Source organism: Lichenostomus cassidix, chromosome 26 (assembly GCF_008360975.1).
Source record: "Lichenostomus cassidix isolate B80296 chromosome 26, HeHo_3.0, whole genome shotgun sequence".
NCBI classification, from domain to species: domain Eukaryota; kingdom Metazoa; phylum Chordata; class Aves; order Passeriformes; family Meliphagidae; genus Lichenostomus; species Lichenostomus cassidix.
The window spans coordinates 833335-857292 of record NC_139506.1 but is presented as its reverse complement, the minus strand read 5'-3'; the positions used below and the strand labels follow the sequence as shown (position 1 = coordinate 857292).

Sequence of the window (23958 nt, the reverse complement as noted above, 5' to 3'; positions counted from 1 at the left end):
TCCCTGGCTCATGTATGGGGAGTAAGGGGTGTCCCCCACTGGGGACTCCCTTGATGGGGATGGGGATCCCACAGCAGAGGCAAAACAGTCCCTGAGCTGCCCTCCGCCCCCCAGCCGGGCTCCTCACTTAAATCCCATCACCTTTTCCCTAATGTCTTGGCTCTAAAATCAAAACTGGGTTCCCAGGAGCCTTCTGGATCTGCTGGAGGCACAACGGAGGTGCCACCACCACAGCTGCCTCCTGCGTCTCCCTCCTGTGGCCTCCAGGCCGCAGCAGGGACCTGGTTGGGGTGGCAGGTCCCTGTAGTGGTGGTGGCGACAGTGATGTGTGACTGGTGGGTGGTGATCTGGGCAAGGTCATCGGTGAGAAGGGAGCAGTGCGAGGTGATTGGTGTGAGGTGTTTGGCGTTGGTGCTCAGTATTAGTGCCCGGTGTGAGGTGCCTGATGGCAGTCCCTGGTGTCAGTAGCCGGTGCCCGTGCTCTGTGTGAGGTGACCCCGATGGGGGTTTCCCGGTGCCCGGTGCCCAGTGTGAGGTCACCCCACGGGGTGCCCGGTGCCAGGTATGAGGTGGCCCGATGGGGTGCCCAGTGCCGGTTCCCGGACACCCGCGGGCGCCGCCGCTCCTGCCCGAGCCCCGGTGCGCGCCCCCGGGTGGGCCGGGCGGGGCCGAGGTGCGCGGGCGGGGCCGCGGGCGGGGCCTGCCGGTGGCGGGCGGAGCCTCGCGGAGCCGCCGCACGCGAGCCCGGAGGGGCCGGGGCTGCCGCAGCGCCGCGCAGGTCCCGCCGCCCGCCCCGCACCGACCGCACCGACCGCTCCCCTCCCCGCCCGCCCCGCACCGACCGCTCCTCTCTCCGCCCGCTCCGACCTCACGGACAGCACCGCACCGCTCCCGCCGCCCCGGCCGGTAAGTGGCCGTCCGCACTCCAGCCGAAGTTTGCCCCGGTGCCGCAGCGGCGCGGGTTCTGCGGGACGGGACCGCCCGCGCTCTTGCCGAGCCCGTTCTGGCGCCGCCGCCCGAGGTGCGATCGTCCCCCGCGGGGCGGGATGGGGGATTCGCCACAAGCACCGGGCAGCGCACTTCGCCATGTCCCGATGCTGGGAGCGGGGCAGGGACCTGCGTTTTTCCCGGGAACCCCTCCCGGGACGCGAGTCCTAGCGCTGCTCAACGCCCCGAGGCTACCCGTGGGGGGCTGCGCCCAGAAGGTGGCTGGTGATGGAGCCTGGTACGATGGATAGGGGGCGGCTAATGGTGCAGGGGGCTGCGGAACTGGCGGAGGGCACCCAGGGGCGTGGAGACTCCCCCGAAGGCGTGGGACCCCTTGGGAATGCGGGGCCACCCCGGGGATGCCGCGCGGTACCGCCGGGTCAAAGGTGCCCTCTGGGCGCTGCGGGATGCTCCAGCGGATGCCCGACCATGGGTGCCCTTGGGGTGCTGGCGCTGGGGAGTGCCGGGGGCGCGGGGCTGTTCCCGCAGCATTGCGGGGAACCCACCCTGGTGCTGGGAGCCCGTGGGAGCAGCGTGGCCCCAGCGTGGGCGGCCACAAGCCCCGCTGCACTGACGGCTTCTCCGTAGCGGCCTGGCCAGGAGCCAGCTCCAGACAGACCCTTCGTCTGGATTCCCCCGCCGTGGCTACACCGAGCTTCGGGATCCTCCAGATCTCCGTGCGCTGGCTGGGTGCCGTCAGGGTGCAGCCGTGCAGAGGGGCTCAGTCCAGTGCCGGCGGTGTCACACTGGGGTGTCGCAGCCCTTGCTGTGCCCAACACATCCCTGCTCCCTTCAGCCTAGTTTTAAAGAGTGATCCCAAAGGAGCTCTGCAAATTGCGCAGGGGACAGGCAGCGTTGCAAGGTGACTGTGGCACAGGGAGGGGGGGGACACGCGTCTGTGTCACCCATTGCTTCGTGGTCTCCAACTGTACCCGTGCCTCTGTGTTTCTCTCTGCACGGGCGCTTCTTGGTGCAGCGCTCTCCTGTCCTCCGAGTGACAGTGGCCGGAGTGCTGCGGGGTGTCACCCACTGCAGAGTGTCCGGCAGCACAGCCTCCTGCGCTGTGGAGCTGCAGGGCGCTGCTGGACTCCCCGCCTGCTCCTCTGCTGCAGCAAAACTTCAGTCCTGAGCGCAGGCTGGCTGGTGCGCGAGGTGCTGCTGCAGCGGTGTTACTCCTGCACGCGCCGAGCGGCAGCGCAGCCACCGGCAGGAGTCTCCAGCCTGCTGCATTACTCCTCGCTAGCACAGTGCTTCGGCCGCACGCTGCCGGGGGCTGCCGGACCCCCGGGACACCCCCGGGGCACCGCCGGGGCTCTGCACCCTTGCTGCGCGTGGGTGCTTTTTGGCCTCAGGGCTTTGGTGGGAGGAAGTGCAGCTTGTGGTGGTCTGTGTGCAGGGAGTGTGGGGCATCAAGGGGGAGGTGATGCACCCAAGGTCATTGAGGCCAGCAGTGGCAGTGGGACGTCACCTGTGCTGCTTGGGAACAGCACAACCCAGCAAAGCACCTCAGTACCCCCAAATCCCAAGCGCCTCTTGGAACGATGCTCTGTCTCCTCTTTGCGTGTGCGTATAGTGCAGGAATGGATCTGACCTTGCCCAATCCCCTGGCACCTCGCTTGGCCTCCCGTGGTGAGCGCCACTGCCCCGCTTGCTGAGAGCCAGCCCGAAGCCCTGGTGCCCCCGATTCTGCAGGGCGAGGACACGTCCCTTGCCGCCTGTGAGCCCGGCGGTGGCAGCGGCGGTGAGCCAGCACTGCCTGCACTGCATCGCCGCCGGCCGCCCTGGCTCTGCACCCCACTGCCCACAGCGCCGGCGGTCACAGAGGGGGGAGAATACACAGATTCAGTCATACAGACCCTTATAGATATACGTGAATATCTATTATAAATATGGTTGGGGAGGGGGTTTCCAAACCAGACACATTTCTGCCAGAGCGTTGCTTGCCCACAGCCATGCCTGCTGTGGTGCAGCTGTGGCATTTGCTGCCGGCTGCCCCCATGGGAGATGGTTCCTGCTCCATGAGCCCTGGGGACGGTCACTGGGCTAGAGCTAAGGGCCACTGAAGTGAGCCGGGACTCCCACTCACTCCGAGGGATGGGAGCAGGTCCTTCCTCCAGTTTACCGTGGTTTTGGCAAAGTCCCAGCTCTGGGAGCCGGATGACTGCAGCTCCTCATTATGACTGGAGTTTCTCCTTCCCCAGGCTGCGCAAAGAGCTGTGAGCTGGCAGCCGTGATGTCCTCCAGCAGGATCAATGCCCAGTGTACAGATGGGACCCAGTGCCCACTGGTTTTAAGATCCTCTATTTTTTAATTCCCTTCTCCTGGCAGTGCAGCTCGGCACTGTGCCTGTCTATGCTCCTCCTCAGCCTGGTGGTCACCAGCACCTTCCCTATGCCAGTTATCTGGAGCTGCTGGTAAGTGCAATTGGCAAAATGCTTTTTGCCCTTGGCTACCGTCGGCCTTTCCCTCCTGGATGAACACCTGGGTCTCCCCCAGCTCATCCCCCTGCTGCGGCTGCCCTCAGCTTGGCTCCTGCCAGAGCCTGTGTTCCCCAAAGTGCTCTTTGATTATTAGCCCTAATAATTGTGTTATCGCATTGACTGAACTGTTTCAGATGCCAAAGCTAATTTTGCTCTTCATGCCTTCCTTCATCAGTAATGGGATTTTGATAACATCACACATCCAAAAGTATTGGATAAACTTGGCATAATTCCCCATTTATTAATTAAAGCGTAAATTAGGCAGCATGCGTCTGGAATCCGAATGCCCCGAACTGGTGTGATCCTGCAGCCAGGGATAGTGCTGGCCCATCCCTGTAAGCCCTGGAGTGTGGGATCCTGGTGTCCCCTGCTGAATTTGAGGGCTGCCACATCCCTGTGGGGCCACCTGCTCCATTGCTTCCTGTGTGCCGGAAGTTGTGATGTTTCATCAGCTCTGGTGTCTGGAGGATGAATTGTGGTGTCCCTGAATTTTGCTGCTGGTCAGCAGTCAGAGTCTGGCAGAGGTCCCTGTCCCCTTGGGGTAGCTCTGCTAGTCTGGTGCTTTGGGAGGGGTGGCTGCAGCCAGCTCTGGCAGTATGTGTGGCAGTGCTGGGCTGTGCCAAATTCCTGCCATCTGGACCCACATCCCACTCTCCCAGACAGACAGTTGTCTGACTGTTGCACCAAACTCATCCCCACTGGCTGCTGGGTGTCTGTCGCCCCACTGGCCTAGAAGGGGTTACTGGCACTGACAGGGTGTTCTTTTCCTTGGGCATCCTAAGGTGTTTTAATTAATCTGGGATGTTTCATGCTCCCCAGCTTTTCCCAGCTCTGTAGGATGCAGCAGATGTGGACTCTGGGCTTGTGCATGCCTGGGGATCTGGGGAGGCTGGGAGCAAAGTGGGTGCTTGTGGCATGAGGTGTAGGTGGGTACTGTGGGATGTGCTGCGGCAGTCCAAGCCCTGAGTCTGCGCTGAGCTAGAGGTGGCCTGGGGGAACTGTGCCATTGCCAGGGACCTGGGGAGCTGCTCTGGGGCCAGGCTGAAGCGGTGGGATTGGGAGTGTCTGGGAGCAGCAGGAGGCCCAAGATATGCCTGTGTGCCAAGGTGTTTTGGGATCTGCAGAGCTCATCTGGCAGCTGACATTCTGGCAGTGCTGGCATGGGACGAGGCATTCCTGACCCCTGTGAGCCTCACATGGTGCCTCACACTGGAGCAATTCCACCAAAACACCATGGAGGTGGGACCAGCCTCCAAACTGCTCAGCATCCTCCCAGGGAGATGCCTCCTACCTTCTCCTGCAGGACACAGGATGTCCCTGGGGACATGTTGGGACTGAGGGCTGCTGGGACTGGAGAACCCCAAGTGGCACCACAGCTCCCACCGGCCTCGAGCAGAGGATTCAAGGAGGAAAACAACCCCAAATTTTAGTGCCTTGTGTGGATTTGCGAGCACGTGGACTCCCTGTGGGCTTTGTTGCTGTCTTGCTCGTTTCCCAGGGGAGTCCCAGGGTTTTCTCCTGGAACCGAGGCCTGGCAGAGCTGGGTTAGTGCCTGGGCTGAAGCGCCCACGCTGCCCATGCACCATCCTGGCACCAGTGCCAGCAGCCTGGCACAGCCACTGCCCAGTGCCGCAGTGAGCTGTGTGTGGCTGTGCCTGCTCAGCCACTGCTCTGTGCCATGGGAGAAAGAGCCTGGCAGAGACCTCCTGGTGGGGTGGGGTGGGCCTGGCCGTGGGGGACCCTTGGAAGGGATGGTGGCTATCAACACCAGTTCAAGGACCAGGGTGCTTTTTTACAGGAGAGGAACAGTCTTCTCCAGGATGCACTGGTGGAGCAGCTCCTCTTTGCAGCCCTGAAAGTGTGTGGTGTTGTGCTTGTGCTGACAAAACACTTGGGGTCACGTAGGGATGCAGCTCAGAGGGGCTGAGGAGGGACAGGGGACCCTCCTGTGGTGTACAGGGGCTGTGCCCATCACCCCAGCAGGGCTGTCTGCTCTTCTGGTGACATTTCTCCAATCTGCACAAGGTTTATTCATGGAAGTCAGTTCTGTGCCCTGGCCTTGGTGGGGCTTTGTGCCACAACAAAATCTCCTGGGCTGCTACGGTGCTGCGTCCTTGCTGATCCCATCATTTTACTTCCTCCATTCGCTTTCTCACGCCAAATGTCCAAAGGATGGATGGCCCTAGGGACACAGAGCTCTACTCTGCCTCTGGGCTCTCCGTGCCTTGGAGCTGGGCTAGCAGCACCACCATTGCTCCCTCAGGCAGTCCTGGGACACTGAGCCCAGGCTGACAGGGAGGAGGGGGATGCTGGGAGATGAGCATTGCTGGGGGCTCCCAGGGCTGAGAGATGGTTTCCTGGATTCTAACACCCATCATGCTGTCGTGCTTGGCTGGGAGCTGTGGAGATCTCCCTGGAGACTCCTCCTTGAAATGGCCCTTTGTGGTCTCTCTCTGCTTGTCTGGCCCATCCGGTGAGCTGGAGAGCAGCACGGGGCGTGGGCTCCCTGCTCCCATCTCCTATCGATCCACCGCGTCTCAGCTTGCTCCTGGAGCTGCTTCTGGCTCTTCCCCAGGAGCTGACCTGGCTCCTTTTCTCTCCTCCCATGCTGATCTGGAACCATCACTGTGGCACAGGGCCATGGCCGGGAGTGCCGGCAGTGTGGCCACAGTGCCAGCAGTGCGATGCCCACCCGGGAGGGCAGGACTTGGCACTCTCAGCCGTGTGGTGGCTTCAAAGTGCCAGGGCAGCTCAACCCATCACCATCTGGTGTCCTATTTAGCTGCTCTGGTGTTGCCTTAGAGCAAGACACGGCTGCTGTAGCATCCCAGTGCCGGGGAGTGCGCTGGGCTCTAGCAGCACCTGGAACCTATTTTTTGGGTGGCTTCTTTGGCCATTCCTGGCTCTGTGTGCCAAGGGTGGGCTGCCTGTGCTGCCTGGGGTTGGGGTGAGCCTGGTGGTTTGCCGTGGCAAAACGTTTGCAGTGGTCAGTGCCATGTGGGGTGTTCCATATGGAATGCTCTGCTGTCCTTGGGAACAGATGTGTTCCCACAGCTCAGGGGACTGTGGTCTCCAGCATCCCCAGCTGCCTTTTCTATGGGGGCCATGGTGGCACATGGCACGAGCTGAAACCCTCTGGATGAAGTGCTGGTGGTGAGCAGTGCCTGCAGCCCCTGCAGCATTCCTGTGGGATGCCTCTGTCAGGGAGCAGCACAGCAGTGATGGGAGACAGTGGGCAGCAGAGAGCCGCAGTGGGGATGGGTACAAGGTGCTCACCAGTCCCTTTGCCGGTGGCACCCAAATTCCAGGTGGCAGTGGCTGTGCCAGCACCTGCCCTGGCTCCTGCTGGAGCCCTGGCACCAGGTCAGCTCCCTCTTGCCCCTCCTGGGGCAGCTGCAAAGCCAAAGATAAGGCCTGATCCTGCTAGGAAAAGTAGGCTTTAGAGCATCAGCACCTATGGGTGCCAGGCAAGGTTCTGAGTGCCCAGTGGGTCCTCCTCTTCTCTGACGTGGGCACCGGTGTCGTGGGCTGTCACTGCCCTCATCCCCCATTTCTTCACCTCAGTGCTGTCCTGATTTTAGAGCCAAAGGCACAGAAAACTCCTGAACTGCCTTACTGGCACCCTGGTGCTGGCAGATGCCAGCTGTGGTCCCTGTGCAGGGAGGTGTCCCTGGGTAGGGACAATCCTGCCATCGAGTCACAGTGATTTGTGGGGGGCCCTGCCATTCCTGAGAGGCACCCCAATACCTGGACAGTGCTGGCTGGGGTGATGCCCTGCTGGAGGATATGCTCAGGAGGGAGCAGGGCAGGGTGGGATCATCCCTTCCCCATGTTGGCCTTTATGTGTCCATCCAGTGGGAGCCTTCTGGCAGCAGGAGCTGATGGTTTGGCTTGGAAACACCAGAAACCATCAATCTGGAACCCAAATGATGGATTAAGGCTGCCTTAAGGCTGCATTTACCGTTAGACCTTGCTTGGTTTTGTTGTGAGTAACACAGATCACCTCTCATAGGCATTCACTGGCTGTAAAATCACCATCAGTTTTTAATTTTTTGTTTCACAAGCTCTCCCTCCTGAGCTGGGGGCTGGGTCTCCTTTCTTGAGGCTGGGGGCTCCACGGTGAGGAGCCAACATTCCAGCACGTGGGGCAGAGAAGCAGGAATTCATCCTGGGCTGTGTAGTGTGGTGCCCTCCTCAAATTACTCATCCCTGGGGAAGAGCCTGTGGCTGGGGCTGCTGAACCCCAGCAAGTCATTATTTTTAATTAGCTGAGCCACGTGCTGCTGGGTGATGAGGCCATGAGTGGAGTGTGCCATGGTGGGGAGGATGCTGGCTGGCTCTGGTCCCATCCAGAGATGCTGCTGGAGCCTGCAGGATGGGGAGCAGTGCTGAGGGTCCCAGTGAGGTCTGGTGGCTGTCACTGGCCCACTCTGAGCTGGGGGAATGCTGAGCTTCAGCCTTGCTCAGGGTTTTCCTCTCTCAGAGCGCTGCTTCCCATGCCGTGCCTCAGTTTCCCTTGGAGGGTGAGAGTGTCTGGCCAGCAGCGCCTGCTTGTATGTGGGTTTGGGGACAGGAAAACGTATCCCTGTGTGGGTGATGTCTCAGCAGTTCAGGTCCTGTGATGCCACTTGCTCCCGGACTATCCTCACGCCATCACACCCCTCGTCTGTGCTGCGGCAGCTCCCAGTAGGAATGCTCTCCCCTGAAAAGTGTGGATCTGGGGGAGCAGAGATTTCTCTTGCCCTCAGCACAGTGAATTGGGATGGCAATGTGGGGGGATCCCAGGGGAAAATGCTCCCCAAGCCCTGGGAGCTGCTGCACCATCCTGGTGCTGTGGGCAGAGGGTCTGATGTGGCACTGCTGATGCAGCCACTGTGGTGTCGTGCTAGGGCTGGGGAAGGGGAACAGGGATGAGATTTGGGGGTTTGCTGGGCTGGGTTGTTGCAGAGTCCCTTTGCACAAGGGTCCTGCAGCATCTCCCCACCCAGCACCCTCTCCCCTCCCTCTTCCCTGATACCTTAGTCTGGTGCCTTCATACATCCCTTGCCAGGAATTCTCTGTTAATTAAATGACCATTAGAAGCCAAGTCATGTTTTTGCCTTAATTAGAGTCTCCTGTCTCACTGCTGTGAGCTGAAACTCCAGCCCGGCGTGTCCCTTCTGTGTCCCACTCTGGACACGATGGGACCCCTGTGAGAGGCCAGAGGGATGCCCAGGCATTGTGCCAGTGGGTCTGACACAGATGGGATCTCCTCCTCCAGCTCTTGTGCTGCTGACCCCAGGAGCAAAACACCTGCTGGCATCACGATCTGGATGGGGCACTGCCAAATACTTCAGCTGTGCTCTGGAATCTCCGCTTGTCCCGGGCCTGCACTGCAGGAGTGTGTGGGCTCTGTAGTGCCCAGGCTTCCTGCTGCCATGGGGATGGGAGAGGTCTTGCCTTGAAACTGGTTTGGGGTTTTCATTCATGCTCATCCAAGCCCAAGCCCTGGCACAGGACAGCACAGTTTTGGGGTGAGCTCCTCCAGATGACATTCGTGGAGGTATGGGGGGGTCCCCCCATCTCCATTCCAGCAGGACAGCTGAGACTTGGCTTTGCCATCCCATAAAGGAGTGATAACTCATAGATTCCCCCGACACCCGCCTGCCTACACCCAGCCCATGCTCGGTCAGCACTGGCTGCTGTTAATTGCTGCCTCAGCCTCATTAATCTTCATTTGTTGCTGTTCCTGCCCTCCGTCATCCCGGCGGCCTTTGCCTTCCTGGAGGAGAGAGGTTCCTGCTGCTGGAGGGGAGAGGTTCCTACTGCCCCTGTGGAGGAGCAGGGGGGTTTCCAGCAGCTGGATTCCCCAAGATGCCCCATCCTGATGGTGAGCAGTGAGCTCCCTGGGCTGTGTCCAAGAACATCCCCGGTCCTTCTGTGCATCCTCAAATTCTCATCCTGGCTCTGCTCCTTTGCAGGACATCCTGGCTCATGAGAGCAACTCCATGTCAATTTCCCGCTTCTCCCTACACGGTTCTCAAAGCCCCCAGCCAGTGAATCCCACCCTCCATCCTTCCCCATCCCACCTGGACAGGGAGCTACTGCCAGGGCAGTGGGTACCCATGATGGCACCAGTTCTGGGTAAACCCCAAATCCCCCTTTTTTGGGCCAGATGCTGCAGTAGTGTAGGGGAGGGTCTCTGCGATAGAGCCTTTGGTGGAGGCGGAGGAGGAGGGATGAAGAGCTCAGGAAGGGGATTTTTCAGTGTCTAAACTGCTTTCCCGTATACAAGGAATGCTCTGGGGATGGATGGGGATGGGATTGCCAGCTCCAGCCTGGGATTTACATCCCACCAGACCTTGGGGTGCTGCTGGCAAATGGAATGCAGCAAACAGAAAGTGTAAAAGGGAGGGGGACACCCCGTCCCCCCAGTCCCTAAAATGAGCAATGGAGCCAGGGACGTTTACACCAGGAAGGGCCCAAAGCCCCCACGGGGCTGGTTTGGGGTGCAGTGCAGTTTCTCTGGGTTCAGTATCAGCTTTAACGGGGGGGATCTGGGGGGAGTTTGGGGGCTGAGCCTGGAGGGGGTTTGCTGGATACAGCCCCTGAGGGCTCTGCCAGAGAGGGGACCTGGGGGCTCCTTCTAGGTCAGATGTTTGCAGCTGGGGGGCACTGCCTGATGGGGCACAGGGTAACACACTGTGGGGTGCAGGAGGGTTTTAGGGGCTCTGAGAGTGGTGCAGTGTGCAGGTGCATGCAGGAAGCGGGGCTGGGTGTTAGGGGGTCTGGGAAGCTGCTGCAGGCACAGGATAATATCTTCTGGGATGTGGGGATGCTGCAGTGGCGGATTTGGGGTGCTGCACTGAGGGGTGCAGGATGAGGCATTAGGGGCTGCAGGTTGGTGCATTAGGGGAGAAATGCATTGTGAGCATGATGGGTTTGGGGGGGTTCAGGGTGATCCACTGTGGGGTGCAGGGTTACACCCTGTGGGTCTGGAGCAAGGATAAAGCCCTGGGGGGCTGAGGTGGCACCTGGGAGGCTATGGGGACACCGTAGGGGCAGTGTAATAATGTAGGTGCTTGGGTGAAGTGCCATGGGAGTCTCTGCCCACCCTCTGCCCCGTGGGGTCTCTGCAGCAGCTGCCTGGCTGAAGCCCACCCTGTCCTGCTCCATGGGGAGCTCCTGGTCGTTTTTTGGGGGGAAGGGCTGCAGTGGGTCCTACCATTCCCATCAGCATCCCCTGATGGGTGCTGCACCCCTGGGAGGAGCTGGGGGATCCCCAGGGGCCAGCAAGGCAGGAAGGAGCCCCTGCCCAGCCAGTATTTATTCATGATGCCTTAACCCACGCTTGTTCTTTGGCCAAGGACTGATAGAAATGGTTAATTATAACCCTCATATTTTATTTATGTCCGTAAGACTCTGAGATCTTGGCGGGAGGGGGTGACGGGGTGTAGTGGGGGGCGACGAGGAACAACTCCAAACCAGTCAAGAATAAAGAGGAAACTTGAAGAACCGCAGGGAGTCCTTGGCAGGGGCAGCCCAGTGGGGTTTGGGGTGCGGTGGGGATTTCAAGGGGCTGAGCTCCCTTCACACCCACACTGCCGGCCGCTCGGCCCCTCGCCAGCGGCTGCCGCAACTTGCAGAGAGGAGGGGGAAAAATTGCAAAAGGAATGGGAAAAAAAAAAAAAAAGAAAAAAAAGAAGGCAGCGGAGCCGGAGCAGGACTGCAATGCAGTGCCGCAGCCGAGCAGCACGGCCCCCGCCCGCTGCCGGGGGGACAGGGGACAGGGGTGGGACAGGGACAGGGGCTGGGACAGGGATGGGACGGGACCCCACCGACTGAGAATGTGTGCTCTGCCCCCCCTGCTGAGGGGTTGGGCTGCCCCGCTTGTGGCTGCTGGGGACAAGGGATGTACCCGAGGACACCCAGAGAGGCGGTGGCACAGTGGGGACAGGGACCTGGAGGTGGGGGGCCATCCCCAGGATCACACTGCCCCACTGCCTACCCTCCCAGCCTGCCGTCCCGCCCTGGCTGCCCCCATGCACTGCCCCACCCTGCCCAGCCCATGCAGGATCAGCTCCCTGGCCCCATGGCAGGAGCTGCAGGGCTGCAAGGTGCTCAGGTGGAGGGGGAGCAGCGACAGGATCTCCGTTGGTTGGCTCCCCCCAGGCCCCTCCCGGGCCTCAGTTTCCCCCGGTCCTCAGCTCTGCCAGCACCCGGGGAGCACCACGAGGGAGCAATTAGTGATGCTAATTAGCTTGCCCGGTTCAAAAGCAACCCCTGCAGTGAGGCCTGATGCTGCCTGCAGCCCCCCCCAGCCCGGGCAGCACCACAAAGGCCCCAAGTAGCCCCCAAAGCAGCAGTTCCCTGGCCAAGTACCTGTGCTGCATCTGTGCCCCCAGAGCCCCCCAGGGTTCCCACACTCTGCTGGCATGCAGAGGGCATGTGTGGGTGTGTGCAAGGCCTTGCACAGGCTGTGGGCAGTGCCACACAGCCGTGGAGACATGCAGCCGTGGGGACACACAGCCGTGGGGACATGCAGCCGTGGGGACATGCACACCCACGTGTGGCTGCCGGCAGAGCCACACGGGTGCTGCAGGAGCATGCAAGTGACACATCCCTGGGCAGGTGTGCACGGCCACGGGCACATCCCGAGGAGCAGTATCTCCACACAGCCCGTGCACAAGCACTTACATACCCCTTGCACGTTTACACACCCACACCCACATTCATGCCCTCTGCACACGCCTTGCACAAGTGTTCACACCTTCACGTGTTTGCACATTCCGTGCACACATGCTTGCACAAGGGCACACACACACACCCACCCAGCACACTCCCAGCACACAAGCAGCCCTGTGCACACGCACTGGCCCTTGCACACTCATGCCCAGCCCTGCACACTCCCAGGTACGCAGACAGCGCTCAGCCTGCCCGGGCACATCTGTGCTCACCTGTGGCTGCAGGGCATGCCTGGCTGCGGTGCTGAGCGGCCCTGCTGTACTGTCCCTGGGGATGGTGGCTGCAGGAGCAGCATCGTCATCATCGCAGTGTTACCGCGGTCGCAGCGGGGCTCACCTGGCCCCCGGGCAGTGCTGGGCTTGGCTGGGCTGGGCTGGGCAGGGCAGGGCTGGGAGGAGGGTCAGCTCACGCCGGTGTCCCCTCTGGGCGCTGCTCACCTTGTGTGACAGGTTTGGGTGCAGAGTGGGTGCTCTGGGGTGTGTTGTGGTGGAGTGCAACTCTGGGGTCTTCTACCTCATGCTTTCTGGGGAGCTTTCAGGGTGTCAGTGGCCAGGATCCCACACCCTCTGTCCATGGCTGCAGGGCAGAGCCAGGATCCCCAGCCCAGAAGAAGGGGGCAGGATCCAGCGCTGGGGGGCTGCCCCAAGCAGCCTTGGTTCTCCAGATCCTGGCTCTCCTTCCACCCTCCCTGGTGCACATGGGCAGTGATGGGGACAAACCCAGACACACACGCAAGTGTCCTCAGCTGCTGGAAGATTTGGGGATCCTTCGTAGCCCTTGGCATCAAATAACCCTCAGCTGAGTAGGGGTTAAATGCAGCAGCTCCTGGTTCATCCCAAGCAGGATATGGGGGTTGTGGGAGACCTCCAGCATCCTGCTCCAGCTCCCCTGTGCCAGGGTCCAGGCCTAGGTGATGCTGATGCTGGTGTTTGTGGCAGTGGCAGCCCCTCCATGGGGTGGGAAGGTGGCCATGGCCAAACCATTAGGTGGCAAAGCCTGTGCTTGCAGCAGGAACCTTGTCTGGGTGGGAGTCATGTAATCACCTCTTTTGTTGCCTCTGCCTCGTGGAGGGCCCCCCAGACCCCCAGACCATATTCCCCCAGGAGCAGTGGTGCAGGGAGAAGGTGTCCAGGTGTGGAGCCACACTCTGGGTAACTCAGGGCTTGATTCACCTGAGAGACAGCTGGAGACACATGGCAGTGTCAGTTTGGGGCAGCAACACCCTCAGGTCTCTTTGGCTGGATTTTTTGAGGTGAGAATGCTCCTTTCCCAGGGCAGAGGAGCACCTGGTCCCCAAGGATAATGTTGAGGGTCAGGAGGGAAGAAGAGATGCAGGGAAGGGATGCAGCCAAGCCCCAGCTCACCTGTCCCCATAAACTCCTCCTGGGTTATCTGTGATCCTGCTCATCTCTTTGCTTTCCCTGCTGAAGAGCCTAGTGTTCTCTTTAACCCTACTGGGCACTATGCATTCCCTGGCATTCTTCGGTGCTCTGGTCTTCTCTTGCAAGCTGCTTTCTGATGGGGTTGTGGAGGCACTTTGGGGCTGGATCTGGGTTGTGGGGGCACTTTTTGCCAGGTTTGCTTGCAGGAGTCAAAGCCACATTTGCAAGGCTGGCTGTCCCCATCCTTGGCAGGTCTCAGACCCAGGTGGGCTGGGGGGGTGGTGCTGAGCCCTGGCTGTGACGTGAACAACTTCCCTGGCCCCACAGAGGAGCAGGGCTGGCCAGGGAAGCCCTGCAGACTTGGGAGGTGGGGGCAGGAGCCTCGAGCCACCCAGGATGTGGTATCTGTGACATGTAAGTTGACCCATTGACCTGCACACTGAACCTACCACTGTAGAGCCAACTCTTCCCTGCTTCCATCCATCCTCAAAATGTGCCCTGCCAAAGCTCTCTGAGGGCTGGAAGAAGACCTTCTTGCTCCTCTTCTGTTCCCAGACTTGGAAGTTCCCCTGGGGCTGGGAGCAAATCCTGAGGGTGCTGCACCAGTGCTGGGTCCCTGCAGGTCCCCCATGCCTGAGACCCTGCCTCAGAAAAGGAGGAGAGCTGGATTTGTCCAGAATGGCCTCATTTATCTCTCCTGGGGGTGCAAACCCCCTTCCCTCATCCCATGGGGCTTTGCCAGGTGAACATCCACCCAGCAGTGTCCCCATTGTCCCCAGGAGGCTCGGAGCTGGCATCATCATTGATGCAAGACTAGGTGATGCTCTGTGGCTTTGGAGATGTCAAAGGCCAGGAAACTCAGAGGCCTCTGGGCTTCCCATGGCTTGTGAGGGTTCCAGGTCACCTCTCACAGACATTGGGTCTGTGCCCCTCTAGCAGAGGGTGAGGTGTCCTAGTGCAGCCCTGCTGTCCACACAGGCACTGTCCTGGGGACACCATGGAGGAGTGGGGGCAGCAGGGACCTGTGTGACCATCAAAGTGATGTTGTATTTCAGGGAGCCCCTGAGCCACCATGACGTTCAAGCAAGCGTCCATGATGGCCCCAGAGGCCACGGCCAGCACGCTGCCCATGGGCACAATGGAGAACTCCACCGAGGCCACAGGGCCGGGCGAGAGCAAGGAGGACATGTTCACCAAGCTGAGGGACAAGTTCATGAATGAGCTCAACAAGATCCCCTGTGAGTAGCTGCTCCTTTCCCACGTGTTCCTCTCCTGATGATCCCCCACTCCAGTGGTCCCAGTACAACGTGTGGAACAAGGTTTTTGGGAGGCTGGGAGGGAGCTGTAGGGCTGGCTCTGTGACACTGTGACACTGGCTTTTGCCCACAGTGCCACCCTGGGCTCTCATCGCCATCGCGGTGGTGGCTGGACTCCTCATCCTTACCTGCTGCTTCTGCATCTGCAAGAAGTGCTGCTGCAAGAAGAAGAAGAACAAGAAAGAGAAGGGCAAAGGCATGAAGAATGCCATGAATATGAAGGACATGAAGTCAGGCAACCAGGTGATGTCCTCCTGGGCTACTTGGCCAACAGCCCCTCTGGCTGAGCTATGAACTGCCTCGGGGCACTCATACATCAGGCAGCAGACTGGCATGGAGCCACTAGGACTCCTGCATGGGACAGTGGAGCCAGGACTTGAGACAGCAGCACTGTCCTGTTCTAGTGTCTGGTGGCCCAGATGGGATCAGGCTCAAGCTAGCCTGGACCTGCCAATGCTTCCCCAGAGCCAGAAAGTGTTGATTGTGTCCCCTTGTGTACCCTACCTCCCTCTGGGTCACCCTCATTTCTCTGACCCTTTAGCTGAGAGGGGAGGGCCAGCCACTAGCCAAAACACCAGTTTGGGACCAGAAAAAAGTCTGTGGTGAAGTGAAAGGTGCTGGTACTTTGTTCTGGGGGCCAGCCTGAGGCAGGCTTTGGTACCCACAGGCTTGGGGCCACCCTGGCCATTTCAGTGGCATTGACCCAGGGCCATTCAGAGAGGGTGGGGGATTTTGGCTGTCTGTTCCTGCACTTCAGAGCCATGTGGGCACCATGGGCATGTAGACAGGGCTGGAGCAGGAATGAGGGGAGATGTGGGGTGGGATTCCCCAGTGGAGAGCAAGGGTTGGGTGGTACAAACCCTGATGCCCCACCCTGCCATGGGTCCCTTGGTGTCTGTGTAACACATCTCTCTATGCCTACCTCACTGTCCTCCTGCCCTGCTGCCCTGGCTGCCTCTCTGCCCTGGGACACTCTCCACGTAAGTGTCACCATGAGTCTCCTCCATCATATGCTTCTGGGGAGGGATGGGGGACTGGGGACACATCAAAGGGGGTAAGGAGCTAGGACTCCCACCCCATGGACTGTGCTTGGAGAGGCAGGAAGAAGGGTGGATTTTCTGGAGACAGTTAGGATATACCTATTTCTTAATCTACAAAGCCTGAAAATAGCCCTGATAAGCCTTTAGCTCTGGCTGTAGTGCTCCCCCAAGCATGGGCACAAGACCCACCACCTGCAAGCACCAAACTTCCCTCCACTGGAGAGGATCCCCTGTCCTGGCAGCCCTGGCAGCCTCCACATCATCTTGGCTGGACCAGCACTGGGGGACTCCCTGCTCTGTCAGTGCTTCATGGCCCCAGCATGTGGGTCTTCTTTCCACTGGTGGGGAGAACCTGAGCAGCTGAGTGCTGAGATGCCACTAGGGTTGGGGTGCTGAGGTCCCCAGTGGTGTGGGGCTGGGACTGCTGCGCTGTGACCATCCTGCTGAGCTGGATACCTTGGCTGCCACTGCAGGACCAACAGGATGACGATGACGCAGAGACGGGTCTGACAGAGGGGGAAGGTGAGGAAGAGGAGAAGGAGCCAGAGAACCTGGGCAAGCTGCAGTTCTCGCTGGACTATGATTTCCAGGCAAACCAGGTAATGGAGGGGCTGGGGCCCAGCTGAGGAGTGGGATTTGCTCAGGGGGGTTTTGAGAGGACATGTCTCTGTGCTGGACCTGGGAGACATGTGATGGGAGGAGGAGCTGTGTGTTGTGACACAGGGAGTCCTGCCCCACGTTGGGCTGGAGATGAGTCCTCAGCAGCTGGGCTGGGCTGTCTCACTGAGGACTCCTCTGCCCTTCCAGCTCACAGTGGGGATCCTCCAAGCTGCCGAACTGCCAGCTTTGGACATGGGCGGCACCTCAGACCCCTACGTCAAGGTGTTCCTGCTCCCTGACAAGAAGAAAAAGTATGAGACCAAAGTGCAGAAGAAGACACTCAACCCTGCCTTCAACGAGACCTTCACCTTCAAGGTGAGCTCCTTCATCCATAACACAGGACCTTGTCTCCCACTCCCATCCTTCTCCCTGGTTGTAGCAGTCCTGTGTGCTGACTTTCCCTCCCAGGAGCGGGTGGTCCTGGCTCAGGGTCCTCTAAGCCCCTTGCCAGCCCGGTTGTTGTTCCTTTATGCAGGTCCCCTACCAGGAGCTAGGTGGGAAGACACTGGTGATGGCCATCTATGACTTTGATCGCTTCTCCAAGCACGATATCATTGGAGAGGTGAAGGTACCCATGAACACAGTGGACCTGGGCCAGCCCATCGAGGAGTGGAGGGACCTGCAGAGTGGTGAGAAGGAGGAGGTGAGAGCCAGCAGTCAGCCAGCTGAACCCTGGGGCTGGCCATGGGGCGAGCTCTGCTTTCCAGGCCATGCCACAGTGCTCAGGGCGATGATCACTGTGGGGTTCCACCAGGGTACAGTGAATGTCCTGGCAGTGATTTCTGGGCAGGATGTGACCTGTTGTTCCTCTGTGTAAAAACCTTTTCAAAAAAATGAAGAGTGCTTGAATGCTGTGCTGGGCCTGGCTTGCCCTGGACCCAACTCTTGTGTTGGTGCACGGGGTGCCAGTTTGTGCCTGGGCTGAGCAGGATTTGGGGGGACCTGCATGTGTGATCGTGTCCAAACACAGCAGTCCCAGGCACTGGCAAGGCTTTGATCTCCACTCCCTGCTCTGCTTGGCAGCCAGAGAAGCTGGGAGATATCTGCATCTCTCTGCGCTACGTGCCCACGGCTGGGAAGCTCACTGTCTGCATCCTGGAAGCCAAGAACCTGAAGAAGATGGATGTCGGGGGTCTCTCAGGTGGGTGTGGCTCAGGGGAAGCCTCCCTCTGCCCCACTGGGGGCTCTTGGCATCCTTTGTGGGGAAGGACTCTGGGGCCACCTGTCTGGCAGAGCTTGGGAAAACCCTCAGTGCTTCCTCCTGCCTTGGAGGCAGCCCAAGATTTGGCTGGGGCAAGGGGAGACAGGCATGGGAGGAGTCCCTGACACTTGGGAAGGACATTTTGAATTTGGTCCCCAGCTGTGTCGAGGACCAGGATGCTGCAGGACCTGGGTGGTAAAAGTGCTTCTCGGCCACTTGGTCCTGGTCATGCTCCTCCTTGACCTGGGGGCTGGGCACCTTGGTCAACAGCATGTTTTGTGCTCAAGAAGTGTCTTCCCAGCTCCATCCTGAGGCTGAGCTCTGTGCCCAGGGGTCCTCAGCTCTCCCCAGGGGTCCTCAGCTCTCTCCAGATGTGCTTTAACCATGACAAGAGCAGTACCTGCAAGGCTGGAAGGATTCAGCTTTATTGTGGGGTATCCTGCTCCAGAAACATGGGGGACAGGCGAGCACCCCCCCAGTGTCACTCACCTGACAGGCCAGCTGTGACCGCACTGTCCCCAGCCCTCCTACAAGGAGCCCCACAGCTTAGAATCCCAAAATCGTTAATGCTGGAAAAGACTCCAGGATCATTGAATCCAGCCTGTGCCCCACCTTGTCACCCAGAGCACTGAGTGCCATGTCCAGGTGTTCCTTGGACACCTCCAAGGAAGATGACTCCAAACCTCTCTGGGAAGTTCCAATACCTGACCACCCTTTCCATAAACAAATTCCTCCTGATGTCCAACTTAAACATCCCCTGCCTCAGCTTGATACCATTGTCCCTTGTCCTGTCCCTTGTTTCCTGGGAGCAGAGCCTGACCCCACTCTGGCTGCCCCTTCCTGCCAGGGACTTGTGCAGAGCCAGAAGGTCTCCCCTGAGCCTCCTTTACTCCAGGCCAAGCCCCCGCCAGCTCCCTCAGCCTCTCCTCATATGTCTGACTCTCCAGACCCTTTCCCAGCTCTGTTGAATGCAGAAGAGCTCCATCCCTTGGCCAGTTGCTCCCACAAATCCTCTCCAGCCCAACTATTTTGTCTTGGGCACCCATCCACAAACTTCAGAGCACCTTACTCAGGGTGGTCTCTCCCTCACCCTGGGCTCAGATGTTTCCCTTGGGTGTCCCCTGGGCACCTCAGCTGATGCCCCATCTTGACCCCCAGATCCCTACGTGAAGATCCACCTGCTGCAGAATGGCAAGAGGTTGAAGAAGAAGAAGACCACAGTCAAGAAGAAGACCCTGAACCCCTACTTCAACGAGTCCTTCAGCTTTGAGATCCCCTTTGAGCAGATACAGGTTTGTCTGATGACTCCCCTGGGATGGGAGATGTCCTGAAGCTGCCTGAGTCCTTGTCCCAGCCTTCCCAGCAGCCTGAGCCGCTCCTGCTGAGCTCCTGGTCTGGTCACCCAGGAGATACTTCCAGTCCCATCCTGGGCCTGGGCTGATGCTGAGGGCAGCTGGTGTGGGGGCAGAGGTGGGAGGCTGGGCAGCACCCATGGGAGATGAAACCCCAACCCAGATCACTGCTGAAATGGGGCTTTCTTCTGCTCCTACAGTGCTCACCCCAAGCATAACAGGGTGGTCCTGGGGGCATTTTGGACCCTTGGCCAGTGCCTTCTGCCCCTCCATATCATGTGCAAGCCCCTACACATGCTGCTTGTTCCTGCCCAGTAGCCCACAGCTCTTGCCCAGCCCCACACCATACCTGGGTGACCTTTCCCATGTGAGCCAGGTCAGGGCTCCTTGGGGCAAGACATGGAGGAAGCAGGGAGGGAGCCCTGCCCAAAACAGGTCACAGTGGGGCTTGGCCTTGGGGGATCCCTGGGGCACCCTGATGCTATGAAGCTGTCATGGCCACCGCGCCTTTCCACCCCTCTGATGAAGGTTTCCTCCTTTAGAAAGTGCAAGTGGTCATCACGGTGCTGGACTATGACAAGCTGGGGAAGAACGAAGCCATTGGCAAGATCTTCACGGGCTTGAACTCCACCGGCACGGAGCTGCGGCACTGGTCCGACATGCTGGCCAACCCCCGGCGGCCCATCGCCCAGTGGCACTCGCTGAAGCCAGAGGAAGAAGTAGATGCAGCTCTCGGGAAAAACAAATAGGCAGCTCTGACAGCCGGCGCGGCACTGCGGACAGTCGACCCAGAGCTACTGATACCTCAGTTCTGCAACCTTCCTTTTGGTTTTTTGTTCTAAGCTGAAATGCCCTTTGATGCCTCTGGAAGGGTTTCCAGGCAGTCCCAATAGCTTCCAGGGGAAGAGGTTAAAGACATGGATGGTTCTTTTTGTTCTTCAGCATCACTCCCTTCTGCTGCATGTCCCATTGCCTCTGCTCGCCATCCCTTCTCAGTGCAAAGCCACTGGCACACCTGGGACCTTCCCCAGCAGCTGTGTCACCAGCCTGCAGCACTGCTGCTGCCATCCTGCCCTTGGGATCACGTGAGGAACCACAGAACGTCACACGGAGGTGATACTGGAGCCTGATGGTGTGAGATGACCAGACCCACTGTGCCTGGTCGGGGCACGACCAGCACTGGGACAGAAAAATGGTGCAGAAGATCCTCTGAAGAGACTCAGGTGCCTCCTCCTGGCCCTCCCCAAGGAAGGCTGAGTGCCCCTGGCCAACTCTAGATTGGGGTTCTCTGAGGAGAGGCTCGCAGGGGCCATGGATTCTGCTGTGGTGGTGGGGTGTCAAGCCCTTGGCGTTGCAGCAGGAGCTGTGGAGGCCAGTCTGGGCATAGGGAGCCTCGGGAGGGCTGCTCCAAGGAGATGCAGGGTGAGATGTGGATATACCAGCAGCGTCAGGTGGATCACCACCACCACCACCACCATCACCACCACCTCTGTTTTGTCCCCAGAGGGGCAGCATTGGCTGATTTCCATCTGTGTCCCACCATGTTTGGTGAATCCTGTAGATCAAGATGCTTCCACAAGGCAGGTTTACAATGAGAGGTCTCCAGATGTGGTGGGGGCAGCCCCCCAGAGCAGTACCAGGTGTCTCCCAAAGACCATCCATCGTGTGTCCCAGGGCTCAGCAGCACTGTGGGCACCCCAGCACAGCCTGAGGGCAGCTGGGGGGCCATGGGGAGCTGCAGCCCCACCACCTGCTGCAGGTGGGGATGGCAAGAGTGAGCCCAGGGCCAACAAGGGACCAAAGCCCCTGAACCCATGAGATGCTACTTCCCACCAGGTTATTGGCTGCCAAACCCACTCTGTCCTGCTCCCCTCAGGGGTATAAGCCATATCTGTGACCCTGACAGTGGGTCACTGGGCCACTACTCCCACTGGTGGGCCAAGCCCCTGAGCCAGCCAGCCAACACAGTTCTCTGCAGCTGGGAGAGGGTCCAGCAGCCCTGCCCAGTTTGGCCCAGTCTGTACTGGAGCACTGATGTTAGCTTGTGCCCCTGTCCCAGCTCCAGCTCCACAGCAGCCTCACGCTCTGCTCCCCTTGGCTTCCCTGGACTCAGTTCTGGGGGTTGTGGCACTGCAGCAGTGAGGGGCAGAGCCCCAACGATGTGCTGGCATTGGGGACGCTGCTCTGGGGGTCCACCATCTGGGCTGAGACCTTGGTGCAGGGTGTCCCAAGCCTGGGGACAAAGTGCCAAAATTGAGCTCACCCCAGTGCTGTCAGATGCTTTGGCAGCTCCCATAGCTCCGGCTTCCCAAGGGGCATCCCAGCACCCTCTGGAGGTGGGGAGACAATGGGAAACTTGGTGGCAGCCACAGCACAGGGGTTTCAAATGGACACGAGGACCAGACCCTGCCCCTGGAGGGTTGTGCAGCTCTGGGAGAGGTCCCCAGGGTGGGATATCTTCATCCTTGGGAGGTTTGGGGCTCATATAGCCAAGCTGTGGTGTAGGAAGGAGGTGTTGGACAGGGACCTCTAATGACCCCCTCCACCACCACTGCAGCTGCACTTAGCCCATACCGTGGTGAAGGTGGCCCTGGGGCCATGCTGGGTCTGCAGGGGTCATCCAGCCAGTGGTCCCTCAGGGCCATCTCCAGCTTTAATTAGCCCCTTTTCCTAGTGGATGTGTCAGTGTCAACAGAAGGGGTCCTGCCCTGCTCCTGTAGCCAAAAGGGAGAAGTCTTGGCATGCTTTTAGTAATGGAGGGCTGGATGGGGGCAATGCCCCACGGCCAGGAGCACTGGCAGGACTCAGTCTCATTTTGGGGTCCATCCAGCCATCGGAGAGCGGGGGGGGGGGGTGGGGGGTGATGTTTGCCTTACATGGAAATGGGTTAAAAGAGGGATTGGAATGAGCACTGAAATCCTCCTGTTTGCAGTCAGTGAGTATACACAGCCCTGCAGCCTTCCCTGGGGAGCAGGTGGAGGTGTGCACACCTGCACACCTGTACATCTGCACATCTGCATACCTGCACACAACACCTGTACACCTGCACATCACATCTGCACATTTGCACACCTGCACATCACACCTGCACACACCAGACTCACCCCCTCCTGGGCGCCCCCTCCACCCGACCCCCGACCCCCAGACCAGCCGCATCGGCCGGGGTCTCGCCGGGAGTGGAGATCCCACCTGGCTGGTTACCATTCAGACTCTTTAAGCCTTGGGGGAGGGGGAAGACTGTGACTTTAATACATAATTTAATTTTTTTTAAAAATAAAAAAGGGAAAACCAACAAACATACTGAAGCCATCTGCGCTGCCTCTGACCCCCCTTAGCTGTGTGTAGGTAAAATATATGGAGACATAGCTGTATATACCACGAGCAGTGCATGTGACGCAGCCACGTAGCAGTAGCAGCATGTCCCCAGCCCGGCGGCGCTGCCACCGCCCCGGCACTGCCGTCTCCAACCCCTGCCTCCCGCCAGGGAGGAGACGGCGACCACCAAAACTCATCGCTCGAGAGCTCTCCACCGCCCTGATTCTTTTCCCCCCAAATAAAATGAAAACCCCCAATTTAATCATATAAAAGAAGAAAATAATGCCAAGAAGCAAAGCATGCCAAGCCCGGCCCGCCAGCGGAGGGTGAGCTGTCACCGACGCAGCCGTGGCGTCCATGTGTGTCGTGTTCCTGTATCTTGTCGCGTTTGTCCCATGGCCGGGTAGCAGCAACATCGTGGCTTTGGTGTCCTGTGTCGCGTTGGTGCATTTCACCGTCAGAGCAATTTTAGAAGCCATATTAGAGCACGGTGCACCGGGATCCCGCGGGGATGGGCCCACAGTGAGCCGTGACCCCCTTCCCCCCATGTGTCCCCCTGGTTTCGTGGGGCTCAGGCTGCCAGCACGAGCCGCACCGGCCACCGCCTTGGTGGCCTTGGGTGCCGCTGTCACTCCGGGCGAGGGGACGGGACGACACTGGGCACAGATATCGGGGCCGACCTGCCGGTGGTGAAAAGGCGCTTTGGAGCAATTTGGGTTATTTCTGCCATGTCCAGTCGGGGGTTTTTGTTTCGGGGACGAGAGCTGACATCCCCTCTCCTGGCGGCACCGCGGAGCAAAGCCAGCTGCACCACGGAGATGCTCCCGGGGTTAAGAGGAAGCGAATCCACAAGCCTTGGCAACAGGCTCTGGTTTCTTTTCCTCTTTCCCCCCGGACTGGGAGAGAGGAGCCAGCTCCTTTGGGAGTCGCAGGCTCGGCCATTCCTGGACCCGCAGTGCCAGCCCGCTCTGCCCCATCCCAGCCCCGCAGCGCTCGGCTCCGGCGGAAGCTGCTTTTAATGCCCCTTCCCCTCGTGTGGACTCTGTTGTTCCGTCTCTGATCGTTTGATGGTTATTTTGTAATGATCTCTGTCTCCTTATTAAAGAAACGAGCTGAAAGGAGCTGGTTCCCTTCTGGTTTTGCTTCTGGTACTCACAGGGCATCCACGGTGAGGAGAAGCAGCCAGGGAAGTGATCCCAGGGATGACAGAGGAATGGAGGTGTGGGTGGAATCCCTCAAGGGCCCAGGTCCCCCAAAACACAGTATCATGGAATCATTTAAGTTGGAAATGCCCTCTAAGATCATGGGATTCTACCATTAACCCAGCACTGCTGTGTTCACCACTAAACCATGTCCCAGGTGTCACATTCATGCATCATTTGAACACTTCCAGGGATGGGGACTCTACCACTGCCCTAAGAAGCTGTGCCAGTGCCTGACAACTTTTTCAGGGAAGAAATTTTCCCCAATATCCTAAACCTCCCCTGGCACAACTTGAGGC

At 59.3% G+C, this 23958-nt stretch overlaps 1 protein-coding gene across 2 annotated transcripts; it reads left to right on the top strand.

The window, feature by feature from the left end:
• The first annotated feature begins 752 nt into the window (after positions 1–752).
• SYT2 (synaptotagmin 2) lies at positions 753–23578 on the top strand. 2 transcript variants are annotated; one of them, XM_085082828.1, is made up of 10 exons: positions 805–906; positions 3189–3401; positions 14629–14811; positions 14963–15132; positions 16412–16528; positions 16737–16904; positions 17065–17232; positions 17613–17730; positions 18949–19082; positions 19685–23578. In XM_085082828.1, the coding sequence occupies exons 3-10, from the start codon at positions 14646–14648 to the stop codon at positions 19889–19891; spliced, it is 1248 nt and encodes a 415-aa protein (XP_084938954.1). In that variant the 5' UTR covers positions 805–906; positions 3189–3401; positions 14629–14645; the 3' UTR covers positions 19892–23578. The 2 variants fall into 2 exon arrangements, with proteins under 2 accessions (XP_084938953.1, XP_084938954.1); XM_085082827.1 differs by lacking the exon at positions 3189–3401 and having other exon boundaries at positions 753–906.
• Positions 23579–23958: the final 380 nt, after the last annotated feature.